At 36.8% G+C, this 12414-nt stretch overlaps 2 protein-coding genes across 2 annotated transcripts; one reads left to right on the forward strand and one right to left on the reverse strand.

The window, feature by feature from the left end:
- The first annotated feature begins 533 nt into the window (after positions 1-533).
- LOC119992471 lies at positions 534-4079 on the forward strand. The gene is made up of 6 exons (XM_038839169.1): positions 534-1003; positions 1631-1716; positions 1826-1972; positions 2438-2561; positions 3359-3645; positions 3769-4079. Exons 1-6 carry the CDS (start codon positions 775-777, stop codon positions 3859-3861), a joined length of 966 nt encoding a protein of 321 aa, XP_038695097.1. The 5' UTR covers positions 534-774; the 3' UTR covers positions 3862-4079.
- Positions 4080-6569: 2490 nt separating this feature from the next.
- Positions 6570-11758, reverse strand: LOC119992529 (potassium channel AKT1-like). The gene is made up of 11 exons (XM_038839264.1): positions 11463-11758; positions 10423-10788; positions 10288-10345; positions 9889-10209; positions 9555-9800; positions 9351-9449; positions 9178-9210; positions 8891-9076; positions 8595-8789; positions 8430-8505; positions 6570-7663 (listed from the first exon to the last, which is right to left on the reverse strand). The coding sequence occupies exons 1-11, from the start codon at positions 11648-11650 to the stop codon at positions 6741-6743; spliced, it is 2691 nt and encodes an 896-aa protein (XP_038695192.1). The 5' UTR covers positions 11651-11758; the 3' UTR covers positions 6570-6740.
- Positions 11759-12414: the final 656 nt, after the last annotated feature.

Raw genomic sequence — 12414 nt, forward strand, 5'->3', positions numbered from 1 at the left:
AAAATGAAACCAAGATATATGAGCCACAGTGGAGATAATTTGCATCTATAAAGAACTATTCGTGTCATGAGTCCATACACCTCCGTTAAAACCAAAGGAACTAAACCGGAACAAAAGGAATACTTCGATTAAAACCAAAGGAATTAAACCGGAACAAGAGGAATCTATAGAAGTAGATCCTTCTTTTAATAAGAAGTTACTCATTATATAATACTTCACTAAGTCACATCTAAACGATGTGGAATGCCTGACAAACCGTCATGCTTCCATACGACGTTCGCATTAGTTACACTCTACTTGAGGCTTTCACCCGCATGTGAATACGATGGTAAATCTCTTCCTCTTCTCCTACTTCTTTAGCTGGGCCCTCTGGGTTTATTTCTTCATGTCCATTTCTCTTTTTAAAGATGGGCTGATCCAAATATCACAGAACCTGGGCCTTTTTAAAATTCAGTACATAGCATGACCTACTTGAAACGGTGCCGTTCGACCTACCTGTCACTCTCTATGAGATGAGATGTCCAACCTGCAACTGGATAAGTGCCTGCCTCGGAAATATCCAAGGAATTTCAATTTTCAAGCACGGTTAATAATCTTTTTAGATAAAGGAAGGTTTTTTGTTTGGTCATTTATTTTACTGAAATTGATTTTGACTGGGTCGTCTTCTTCGTCAACCATGGTTGTGATCGTGTAGGGAAATTTTGTGATTGAGATTTGTTTTTTGTTTTGTTTGGGGGAGTAGCCAATCTGATTGCTGAGAATAAGCGATTATCAATGAAAGGCGAATTGCAGCTTGAATCATTACCTGAACAATTACCTGCAGTTGGTGGTGATGGTGCTGGGGATGATGAACGAGATCGTAATGAATCCGATCCTCTGCTGGAGAGCCAGCCTGATTCGCCTCCGGCAAGTTCAAGCGAGATTAAACATGAAGACGAAGACGACGTTGAGAGTGGTTCTATTCCTTGTTGCCGCATTTGCCTCGAGTCTGATGGCGAATTAGGTTACATGCTTTTGCCCTTTCGTTTTCTTGCTTTTGAAATTCCATCTTTATTACCTTTTTCTGTTCTATGTCACTTCTGAATTTGAGATCTTCGGAAAACTTGGATTCTTTTGGAAGACCATTCTGAATCTGGGAACAATCTGGAACCTATTGTTAAGTTAGAAGAACATGATTGTAATCGTAACAAAGTACTGACTGAGCTCTATTTTCATAATATGGTTGCTTGAATGACCCTTTTTCAGGTCCATGAACTGGGAAAGTTTAATGCTTTAATTCTCTATTGGAAACTCTTTTGTACTTTGTTCAAAGCTTGGCATGAATATCTATTTTGACATGGATTGTTGGCAATTTTTGCTCCTTCTATAAATGTAGTTGAAAATTCAGACAACGGATTATTGTATAATGGCCCTTACTAATTTCAAAATTAAGGCCTTTGCTGTTTTTTTTATCCGTGTATTTCTCTAAATACTGCCTCTTTTGCTCTTCTGTTTCTTTTAGATGCATCATATAGACCCTTGAACGGCATATTGTGTTAAAAGTTTTACTTTTCTAGTGTTCTTCAACATATTCATGTTAATTTTGTGTAGATCTGTTCTCTTTGTTCTAACTGTTGTTTAATCATTGTAGATGATGAACTAATATCTCCATGCCTCTGCAAAGGCACCCAACAATTTGTTCACCGCTCATGCCTTGATCATTGGCGCTCGGTTAAGGTACCAGTAACATTCTTTTTTCATTGGCGCTTGGTTAAGGCACCAGTAACATTCTCTAATGGATCTGATATGACCAAACCTCACCCTTATTTTCAATTTTGATCGACAGGAAGGTTTTGCTTTCTCTCATTGCACAACTTGTAAAGCTCAGTATCATCTCCGAGTTGAATCGTTTGAGGAAAATTCTTGGCATAAGATAAAGTTCAGAATTTTTGTGGCCAGGGATGTTTTTCTTGTATTTTTGGCTGTACAAACGGTGAGTGATCTTACTTTCTTCTCTGTCAGCTAAATAATTCATTTTTCAGGCTGTATACTTGCCAATCATTCAGAATTTCCTTTTAGGTGTTGATTTTACTTATATTCATATTTTATTGGAATAATTTCATTGCTAATACTTTTTTTGTTTACTGATTTACAGAGGTTTTGTGATAAAATGTTGTTGTGTGCTTGTATTGTAGAATACTGCGCACGCATATTGATGGTGTTTTGCTTTCTGGCTGAGTATAATTTTTTATTTATGTTTATTTATTCATACATTTGTTGTTCTTGTAGGAAGGTCTGTCTTATCATGTGCGAATGTTTTACTTATTTGTCAAAGGATTAATTCTCCCTAAGTTTTTTTCAGTGTTTTGAGTTTTCAACTATCTATAAGCCTGAAATGATAGTCTTCTTTCCTAGTTAAAGTGTTTCTTTTAAATTGGTCGTTTTATTTGTTTTCCAGGTTATCGCTGCAATTGGTGGGTTTGCATACATTATGGATAAAGATGGAACCTTTAGGAACTCATTCAGTGATGGTTGGGATCGCATACTGTCAAAGCATCCTATCCCATTCTATTACTGTATAGGTAAGCTTTTAATTGGTATTTGTGTTCGTTGTCCTGCTGAAATTGAATTTCAAATGCTTTGAACAACCGTCTGATTAATCTATGCTATTAGCTCTCTCTTTGTTTCCTGAAAATCATTTGCAATCTGCGTAGTTTGATGAAGCAGCAATATGGATCCAGTATGCGTGGGAACAATTGTTCCATGCTTCTGACTATTAACATTTGGGCCATAGGTGGGCGTTTTCAGGTGTTATGTTCTTTGAATTTTTGAGAAAGTTGGCATCATTTTTTGAGTTGGAAACTGTGACCCCTGAATTAATATATGACACCCAAAAGTTTATATTTTCTATTATTTTCTCTTTCCCTGTAATGACTTGTGCTGATATTCCCATAGTATTATAGGAGCACCCCCCTTCCAATATGGTGGGGCTCTGAGTTTTTTTGGTAAGAATTTATTTCAGCTACCTTGGTTTTTTGGTTTCCCATTGAAAAAAGAAAAGCCTACCTTTGTTTCGAGTAACTTTCCCATTGATTGTTTTCCCTCATTTTGGAAGGGGCACCTTTTCTTCGTCTGATTGTATTTTAGAAAGTCTAATACTAGATAAATCACATTGGTGTGTCTTGCTTATTCTTAGTTCCCATGGCACACTTGCTTCGTTCGTAGTTGGCATGTAGATGGGCAAAAAGAATGGAGTAGATTATCTAAGCTTGATTTCAATGTTCAATATTTGTTGTGTCACATCAGTTGATTGACTGTCTGGCGTAGATTAAGAACCCTCAAGTTTTCACTTTCTTTCTATTTACATGAACTATCCCAGGGGTACTGGCCTTCTTTGTGCTGCTTGGATTTTTTGGGATTATACTACATTGCTCCTCCCTCAATAATAGTGATCCACGGATGGCTGGCTGCCAAAACTGTTGTTACGGATGGGGTATTTTGGATTGTTTCCCTGCATCTATGGAGGCATGCTTTGCCTTGGTTATTGTTTTTGTTGTCATCTTTGCCATTCTGGGCATAGCGTATGGTTTTCTCGCTGCCACGATGGCAATCCAGAGGATTTGGCAGAGACACTATCACATCCTCACTAAAAGGGAGCTTACGAAGGTAAGGTTATCAACACTTGTTAACAATTCCCTCTAAACTTAGTTCACATTGAATTATAATGTAATGAGTTAGCCAATAGGTTGAAGACTTGTGTTGAATACTCATTTGGCTAATGCATTGCAGGAATACATAGTGGAAGATCTTCAAGGGTGTTATACTCCACCAAAATTGGATGCGGAGCATGAAGAACGTCTAAAAATGTTAAAGCTGTTGTAATAATCGATGGATGTATGAAGTTCAGATATTCTAAAAGTGCTATAACTAATTTGTTTAACTGAGGAAGGAGAGAAAGTGATCTCAGGATTCTACAAGTGCTCAGTAAATTGTGAAAAAACTTATCTTCCTCTCTTCCTCCTCCCCTCTAGCTTGATTTCATTTTCCTTTCTTGTTTTTTGGTACTTTTCTTTCAATAATAGTCTCTATTAGCATGAGTAGTAGTGCTCTTTGGGGCTTGTCCCTTTGGCCTCTCTATGAGGTGAAGCTATTGCTATTGCTCTTTTGGGAGCACCTTTGCTCATCGGGTAAGAGTTCCAATTGTTTATCGGTGTACTTTTGCAACGTATTTCAAAATCTAAGAGGTTATGGTTTCTTGGAAAATGGGTATGGTGGTTTTAGATCTAGAATTGGGTAGACCTCTTTGTAGGTCAAAGGGCCGCGCTCTTCATGAGTTGCATTCTCTGTATGTGCGTGTTATTGAGTTGTACGTTGTTGTTAGATTTTTCAGACGGGATACTATCTTTCGAGGTGTATGCCCCCTAACTATTGTACTTGTTCTCTTAGTATTAATGAATTTTTTGCCTAATAAAAAAAAGAGTCCGCACAGGTGAATTCATATATATATATATAAAATTATATAAACCTTAAACTTAGAGAGTTTTCTCAAATCTCTGTTGTGCCATCATGTAGGAAAGAGATTTATTGTGTATTTGCCATGTGAAAATTACAATAAAAATTTAATCTAAAAAAAAGGTATAAAAATTTAATCTAAAAAAAAGGTAAAACTGAAGTTATTCATGTCGTTTACAATTCTTACGTTCTGTTTCTCTCTTTTTTTACAATTCTTCGCTTCTTATATTCTGTTTATCTCCTCTTTTTTTGAGGGGTATGAAGGCTACCATAATTGATGGAAGCTACCCAAATCCCAACGTGTTGATAAGAATGGAATCCTGGATTTCAAGGTCTTAGATAGACAACCTGACCGACCAGACTACCTTCCATTATCCTCTTCTGTTTATCTCTTAATTATTACGGAAGACTTTAAAAAACCTCAAGAGTCATTCCGCCAATAACCCCAGACATACAATCTGCCTTTTCGTTCATGCATCTCCCAATTTAATTGTTTCAAATGATGACTTCTGCAATTTCGGATTCATGCATCTACCATTTGGTATGGGTTCTTGGAATCTCCCCTTTTCTTCACCTTTTATATATATATATATATATATATATATATATATATATATATATATATATATAGAGAGAGAGAGAGAGGGAGAGAGAGGGGGATTCTCTCATGAGGTCTTGTGAGATTCTAAAATGAAGGATACATAATTATTATGCATTTTTCATGTTGAATTTGATTTTCATTTCGAGCCGAAAAAAAATATCGTTGGGTTCATAAGACCGTTCAAAATACAAATTTTTTTTTTCCAACTTTTTTTAAAAAAGTTTTGAACCCTAAAAGTCAGGACCTCATTTTAAAATTCCTCTATATATATATATGTATATATATATATATATATCAGAAATTCTCCTATGTGGATCAAAATTATGGACTTACTTTGTGGACTTGAAATCCAATGGTTGTCATAAAATACAATAAATGTGGGGGTCATACATTTGTTGTGGGATTCACTGCATCTATGTTTGAAAAATAAATCCACAAAATTGATCCGCATTTTTTATCCACATAAAAGAATTTCTTATATATATATATAGAGAAAATGCCCCCACATCTAAGAGTAGAGGCTTTACAATAATAACAGTGTGTAAGTCTTAGATGAAGTCATGTATTTAGACATTAATGTTTGAAGCGAACACCTAGCTAGGCGCTAGCTAGCTAATGCCCACTTAAGGTAAGACAACGATTATCTTCTCCCACTTTTTGGGCTGATTAGACACAATCAGCAACAATGTTACCCGTCTCAACAATTAGGATTTCAATTATTAAGGTGTTTGGACAATATTTAAAGTGTACATGATGGTATGTGAACCCATCACATACACTTTAATTTTCATTCACACGCCTCCTCAACAATTGAGATCCCAATTAGTGGGATGTTTTATCTTTTTTCGTTAGTCAACAAACAAGATCATGCATGTCACTCAATTACAATTTAATGATTATGCCGTTTATAATCTTTCGAAGTCCAAAGAAGAAAAAAAAAATCCAAAAATCACTAATCAACCACACTAATTAATTAGTGGTATTAGATTTCATGATATTATTATTAAATAATTCCGACATGACGATGACATGACAAGCATATTACATACACCCAACACATTACTATTAATCCTTTGATTTCTCATAAAGTTGATTTCCCAGATTTGAGGGCCAATAATGCGAAATCTGTCCCCCCAATATTTTGTTTTTGTTCGTCAACTTTTGAAGTAGAGTATTCTTTTATCCGTGCAAGATTATTTTGAAAGCGATTTTACTGGAAAAAACATGCTTAAGCCCATTTAATATATATATATATATATAATTGATAAATAACCCAATCCAACCGAACCACAACCATCTATTAATTTCAAATAGGATAAACAACCACAACGCAACGCAATAGCTAACGCGACGGAAGTGATGTCGAAGCTCTAAGGAATGAGCGTTTGGGTTGTACTCAATCGGGTAATGTCGGGTTAAAAGTTGGTTTTGATATGCAATCATTGAGCAGATTCAACGATTGTAAATTTGGTCACACAAGAGAAAAACTGTATATATATAAGAAAATAAAGCCATCTTGTTATGGCAATTGAGAAGATATGTACAATCTCTTTCAATTTTCTTTTCCAGATGAAACTAAATCTTGAGTGACCCTTACAGAGAGAAACCAAGTAAAAATTTAACCCAAAAAAAAAGGGGAAAGGAGTCGCTACAACTCCCCTTCTTGTTGGGAGTTGTGACAATTAGTTTCTTGCATACTCTGATTGCTTTCAAAGATAAGATGATCACCATCTCTAATAACCTCTATATCATCAATTTCAGCACTATCTTTCACAAGAATTCTGCTTGGATAGAATCCAAACTTCTTCAAACCCATCTCAAGTAGCTCTTGAAAGGTCCTGGGAAGTAAGACTAATTTTCCTGCAACTTCTCCTTTTTCTGGGCAACTAATGGTCACCCTACAAAGGTTATTTCCACCATACTTTCCAGTGCCTTTAGCCTCAGTATGCGAAGAAAGCGCGGGCGCGTCTTTCTCTGTATTGTGGGCAGCTGACATTATTCCAAAGAGTGAGTTGTGGAAATTATTAGTCCTTCGCCTTGGACGGGATTGGCTCCATGATCCATCTGTACTTGAAAATGTACCTTCCTGTGATGGAGGACGGATAGTTGGTTCACTTGTAAACCTACCAAGGAAGCGAATACTTTGCTGCTGCTGCGGCTGCTGTTCTGGAATTTTGACAGCAGACTGAGATTTGGGCTCTTGACGAGATTCGAATATGAATTTTATTTCTTCATGTCCTTGTTGATCTGCCAGAGTCCTTGGAGTCCAACCATAAACATCTGGTTTGTCCATACTGCTACCATGATCTAGGAGGTATTTCACTACTTCAACATTGTCTTCACAAACAGCAACATGGAGAGCTGTTGTTCCATTGCCTTTAGGACATGTGACATCCCCTCCGAACCGAACAATTTGCTTCAGCAAATCCAAGTTGTTTTGCTCTGCAGCAGTGCAAGCAAACTGACCCACTTCTCCAAAGTTTATATTTGCACCATTGTCCTTTAGCAAATTGATTACTGGTTCATGACCACCCACCATTGCCTCCCATAGAGGGACATTCCCGTCCGAATCTGCTTAAAATGCAAGTTTTGTTGAATCATTTTAAGTAATTGGTTTCAAGTGTTAAATAAATTGCTAAAGAGCACAACCAGAGCAATGTTCACAATGGAAAATTTTGTTTATCTGTCAGTAAAGTAAACATTATCATTCAGGATTCTGTCATTAACTGTCACAACCGACCCCAAGCTCTTGGGATAAATGCTCGGGTGATGATGATGAAGAAGTTGACATATCAAGATAAGATAGATTCGTTCGCTTTGACTTATTAAGCACACATAATATTTTAGAACAGACAGGTTGCCAACCTGTCGATTAGAAAGTTTTAAATAATATCTGAAGAAAGACTTCTTATTCTCACACTTTTGCAGATAACATACAGATTTGACAAATGATCAGGATGACTTAATCATGCATGTTCTGTATATAAACAACCAATATAATCTCAATAATGTATGTATATAAGATATGAAAGTCTGATATATCGATAATTGACCTCGAAAACAAAGTTTAAACAAAAGAAATGGGTGACTGAAGCTACCCAATATAGAATGAGGTAGAAAAGAGACAGATATATGTATGAATTGTAATGGACGATTACTGATAAGGAGCTCACTGTGCATGATTTGAAGCTTTCTATTGAAAAACAATGAAGTTTGATTACTGATATAACCTCAAATAGACTACCTAACAAAAACTTACAAATAATTAAAAGTGGAAGAAGCAAGGAAACAAGTATAAGAGAAACTGATTAAGAACTAGTAATGGAATAGAAAGTACCTCTACTATTAGGATCTGCCCCATAATCCAGTAGAAGAAGCACACAGTTCTCGCTACCTTTAGATGCTGCTATATGCTAATTTTACAAAAATAAAGATCATTAATGTGATTGTTATAAGAATTTGATGCATTCTCAAAACGTGAAGCGAAAATTGTTTAGTATACCAGAGCTGTCCTTCCATTGTTGTCCGACTCATTTGGGTCTAGTCCTCGTTTCAACAGCTGATGCACCAATAAATCGTCTCCCCTTAATGCAGCAAAACATATACTGAGTGGCAAGTCCATTCTACCCCGAGCCAGCATGTTCTCGGTTTCCATTAAAACTCCTTCCATTATTGGGTCTGTGAGATCTTTCAGATGCTGTTACAAGTACATCATACTAGTAGAATAAGAACTCAAGAATACAACCAAGGAAAGTTTCCATCAGATGTTACCAACTGAAGGACTCAAAATATACTGACCTGAAGGAGGTTGTTCATGATTATGGTTCCATCTCCAACATTGGCCTGAACAATATTCAGGAATGTAGTGCGGTTAAGCCGTAGAAGCTGGCTCAATCGTTTGGTCCGCACTGTGAAGAGCTGTGGCCTATAACATAGGACACCAATTTCACCACAGACATCGCCAGTTTTTGCTTCTCCTACAATCTGCAATAATCAACATAATTTAATCCAGCATATTCTTGGTGGCGGAACTAATTCTCTAATATGCGCGACTATTCTTTTCGAGTTTCAGTGATTAAACTTGCCTGTTCAACACCATTTTTCAGTACCAGTAGATCCTGTTGGAGAAATTCAAATATGAGGGCTTGTAACTTTAGAAATTTTATATGATATTAAAGTATGAATTCAAGACAATATAACCAAAGGAACAAAAAAGAAAAGTAATGGTAACTAAAGTGAAGGGGATAGAATTTTTTACCACAGCACCGCTGACAAGTACGTAGAAGTCTGTTGGTGCTTCATTCTGCAGGATTACATCTTCTTTTGGAGGAAAGTACTCGGCTTTCATCTCCGACACCTTCAAAAAAAAAAATTCATGAAAGAAAAATAGCAATTACTAATACAATCCACTATGAAGAAAAACATTGACAGACAAAAACTGAGCACGTCTTAGTAAAATTACCAGCTGAAAGAGCAAGTCGTTAGAAACCCCACGAAATAAGTAGACCTTATCGACAAGAGAGTAGAAAAGATAATGTGAAATGCTTGATCTAATTGCTTTAGGAAGGGAATCAAGAGTTTCTTGTTGTTGCAGTCCCTCCGAATCTGTTCTAAACTTTAAACATAAATGTGCAAGCATTTGATCTTGCAAGCGAGGAGGCAGTTGGTTCCTATGGGAAAAACTTGAAGCAGCTTGTATGGTATCCCTCTGGAAGTCATAAGCAGACAGTTAGTGAGAACATAGCTTGAAAATACATCAACTGCCAAATAACAAAAATTAGAATAAATTCACTCACGAATCTTCTAGTTCGACTAGTCCCATGGACAACCAAATTGGTCATGTTTCCGATCAAGTAAGCTGTCAATCCAAGATTGAAGAGCATAAAGAAAATATCAAAGATCATCTCCCTTGTATTCACAGGGTGCAAGTCTCCATAGCCAACGGTCGTCAAGGTAGTGATAGACCAGTAAATCGAAGTCACATACCGACTCCACACACTTTGTTGAATGAAATCACTTCCCAAGGATGACCCAATCCAAGTTCTGGCAGGGTCACCATAACTTGCAGCAATGTTATAGTAAAAGCATCCGGCACAATGAACTGCGAAAAGAGTGACCTGTATAGAGAATCTAAATCATTATATACAAATTTATGCATCTCTATCATGTAAAGAAGCAAAAGGTCTTTAACTTACACAAATAAGTTTAGCACATCGAACCCAGAAGTAGTTATAGTGCCTATCTTTCTCCAATCTGTTTGAAGAAACAATATATTGGGTAAATCATAACCAAATGAATCCAAATGTCGCTGAGATGAACCGAAACTATACCTGGAGAAAAGGGCACTAACTCTTCTGAGACGCCAAAGTCGAAGCATGTTGAACAAGCCATAAGATCTAAATGATTTAGGAGAGAGTTTCTGAACAAGCTCAGAAGGGATTGTGGAGATGACATCCAAAACCAACCAGGAACGTGTGTACTTCCAAGCAATCTTCTTTCGATTGTCAACAAATAAGTAGGTGGCTCTGTCGAGATAAGCTACGAAGAAGGTAAGAACAATGTCAATAGCGAAAAGTCCATTGACAACATTGTCTGTAATGGAGAGTGGTGGCTGTGGCTTTTTGAGGAATCCGAATTCAAACGGTGAAACCCAAGCAGTGTATATAACCAGAATAACCAGGAATGTTTCCCATAACCTGCAAGAATCATTTGAATCTCAGCTAATTTTTGAACTGAATTATTCTCAGACAAAAAATTCTGAAATTCACCACAGATTCTTTCTCTTCCATTCTGGATCAAAACAATACACCCCTTTTTACAAAAAAAAAAATCAACCAGAATAGTCTCCATATTGTAAGCAAAAACAACCAATGCTTCCCAGTGGAGGAAAACCATTAACTGTCATCAAGTAAGAATAATTTCAGCATAAAACAAAAGGGGGGAGAAAATTTACAGTCATCTTTACCCAGAAACACCCCAAAAGGGGCACACAAAAAGAAAAAAGTAGAAAATAAATAAATAACACTTTGAAGTCACTTCAAGAATTCCAAGAAAAAAAACAAACAAGAAACAAGAACAAACTTTGTCAAAAATACTTAACCCAGATGGAATCAAACAACAAGAAAAAAACAAGTGACGAAATTCATCGACTTCTGATACAAACAAAGTGTCATAATCTCATAATACTGTAATAAACAAGATAATGCAACAAGGAGCAATATTAAAAAGAAAAAAGAAAAAGAAAACCCAGCTATGGCAGTAACATGTCAACGAATACAAGGCACGAGAAAAGGGGAAAACTTTGAATCGGAGAAGAAAGACCAGAACTTGAAGAACAAGGGAAAACAAACAAGGCATTGTTTATGGTCACCTGTATCGACGGTCGTAAGGGGATATAATGAATCTCCTGAGCTTGACTCTGCGATTACTCCTGGCTCCAAGAGACGGAAGAATCCCATTAGTCAGACTGTAATGGCTTCCATCTCTTGATATCTGCTCTATCTCCTCTTGCCCACAAACAGACACCCCAAACACTCCTCTGTTTCGCAAGCCATCCATTGGTAATCAGACAACCCAACCTTCGCCTTCTGCCGTATATATATATGTTTCCCTCTCCTTATTCTTGTTCTAGTTGCTGCTTCTTATTCTTGTTCTTGCTGGAGTTTCCATTTGGCGGTAATTGGATGTATATTCACGGAGATCCCCGAAGCGCGTGACAAGGAGTCTTAGGTCACGTGCTCATCTTGCCGACTACCGAATAGGCAAACCATTAAGGGTGCGTTTGGTAAGAGTATAAGAATTTGGGGGTTATAATTTGTTACCCATGTAAATGTTACAAGAGTAATAATAATTATGGAGAATAAGTGTTACCCTTGTTTGGTAAAGAAGGGTAAAATTTACCCAAGTATTCATTACTCTTGTTTGTTACGACTATACATTACTGGTGTAATACAATTACCCTTGTTTGTTATTATTGTAATGAACCAAACTAGAAAAAAGTGAGATTATGTTTTTTATTGTTACGATTATCATGTACCAAAATTTTAAAAATATAGATACATATGCATATATACACACACAGCCAGACATATATATATATATAATAACAATTGTTAACAATTTCAACGAAATAATCTGATAACATTTAAATCCATGACAAAGACGTAACGCAAGAGTAAGGGTCATCATTTGGCCTGCGGGCCTAGGTCCTAGCTCGGCCCTGCCCAACCCCCTTGGGCGGACATGGGCTCCATTTTTTGGGTCAACCCAACCCGAAGCCAGACACCTCAGGCCAATTTTGGCTCAGCCCGAGCCCGACCCAA

The sequence above is a fragment of the Tripterygium wilfordii genome, chromosome 23 (genome assembly GCF_013401445.1).
Source record: "Tripterygium wilfordii isolate XIE 37 chromosome 23, ASM1340144v1, whole genome shotgun sequence".
NCBI lineage: Eukaryota > Viridiplantae > Streptophyta > Magnoliopsida > Celastrales > Celastraceae > Tripterygium > Tripterygium wilfordii.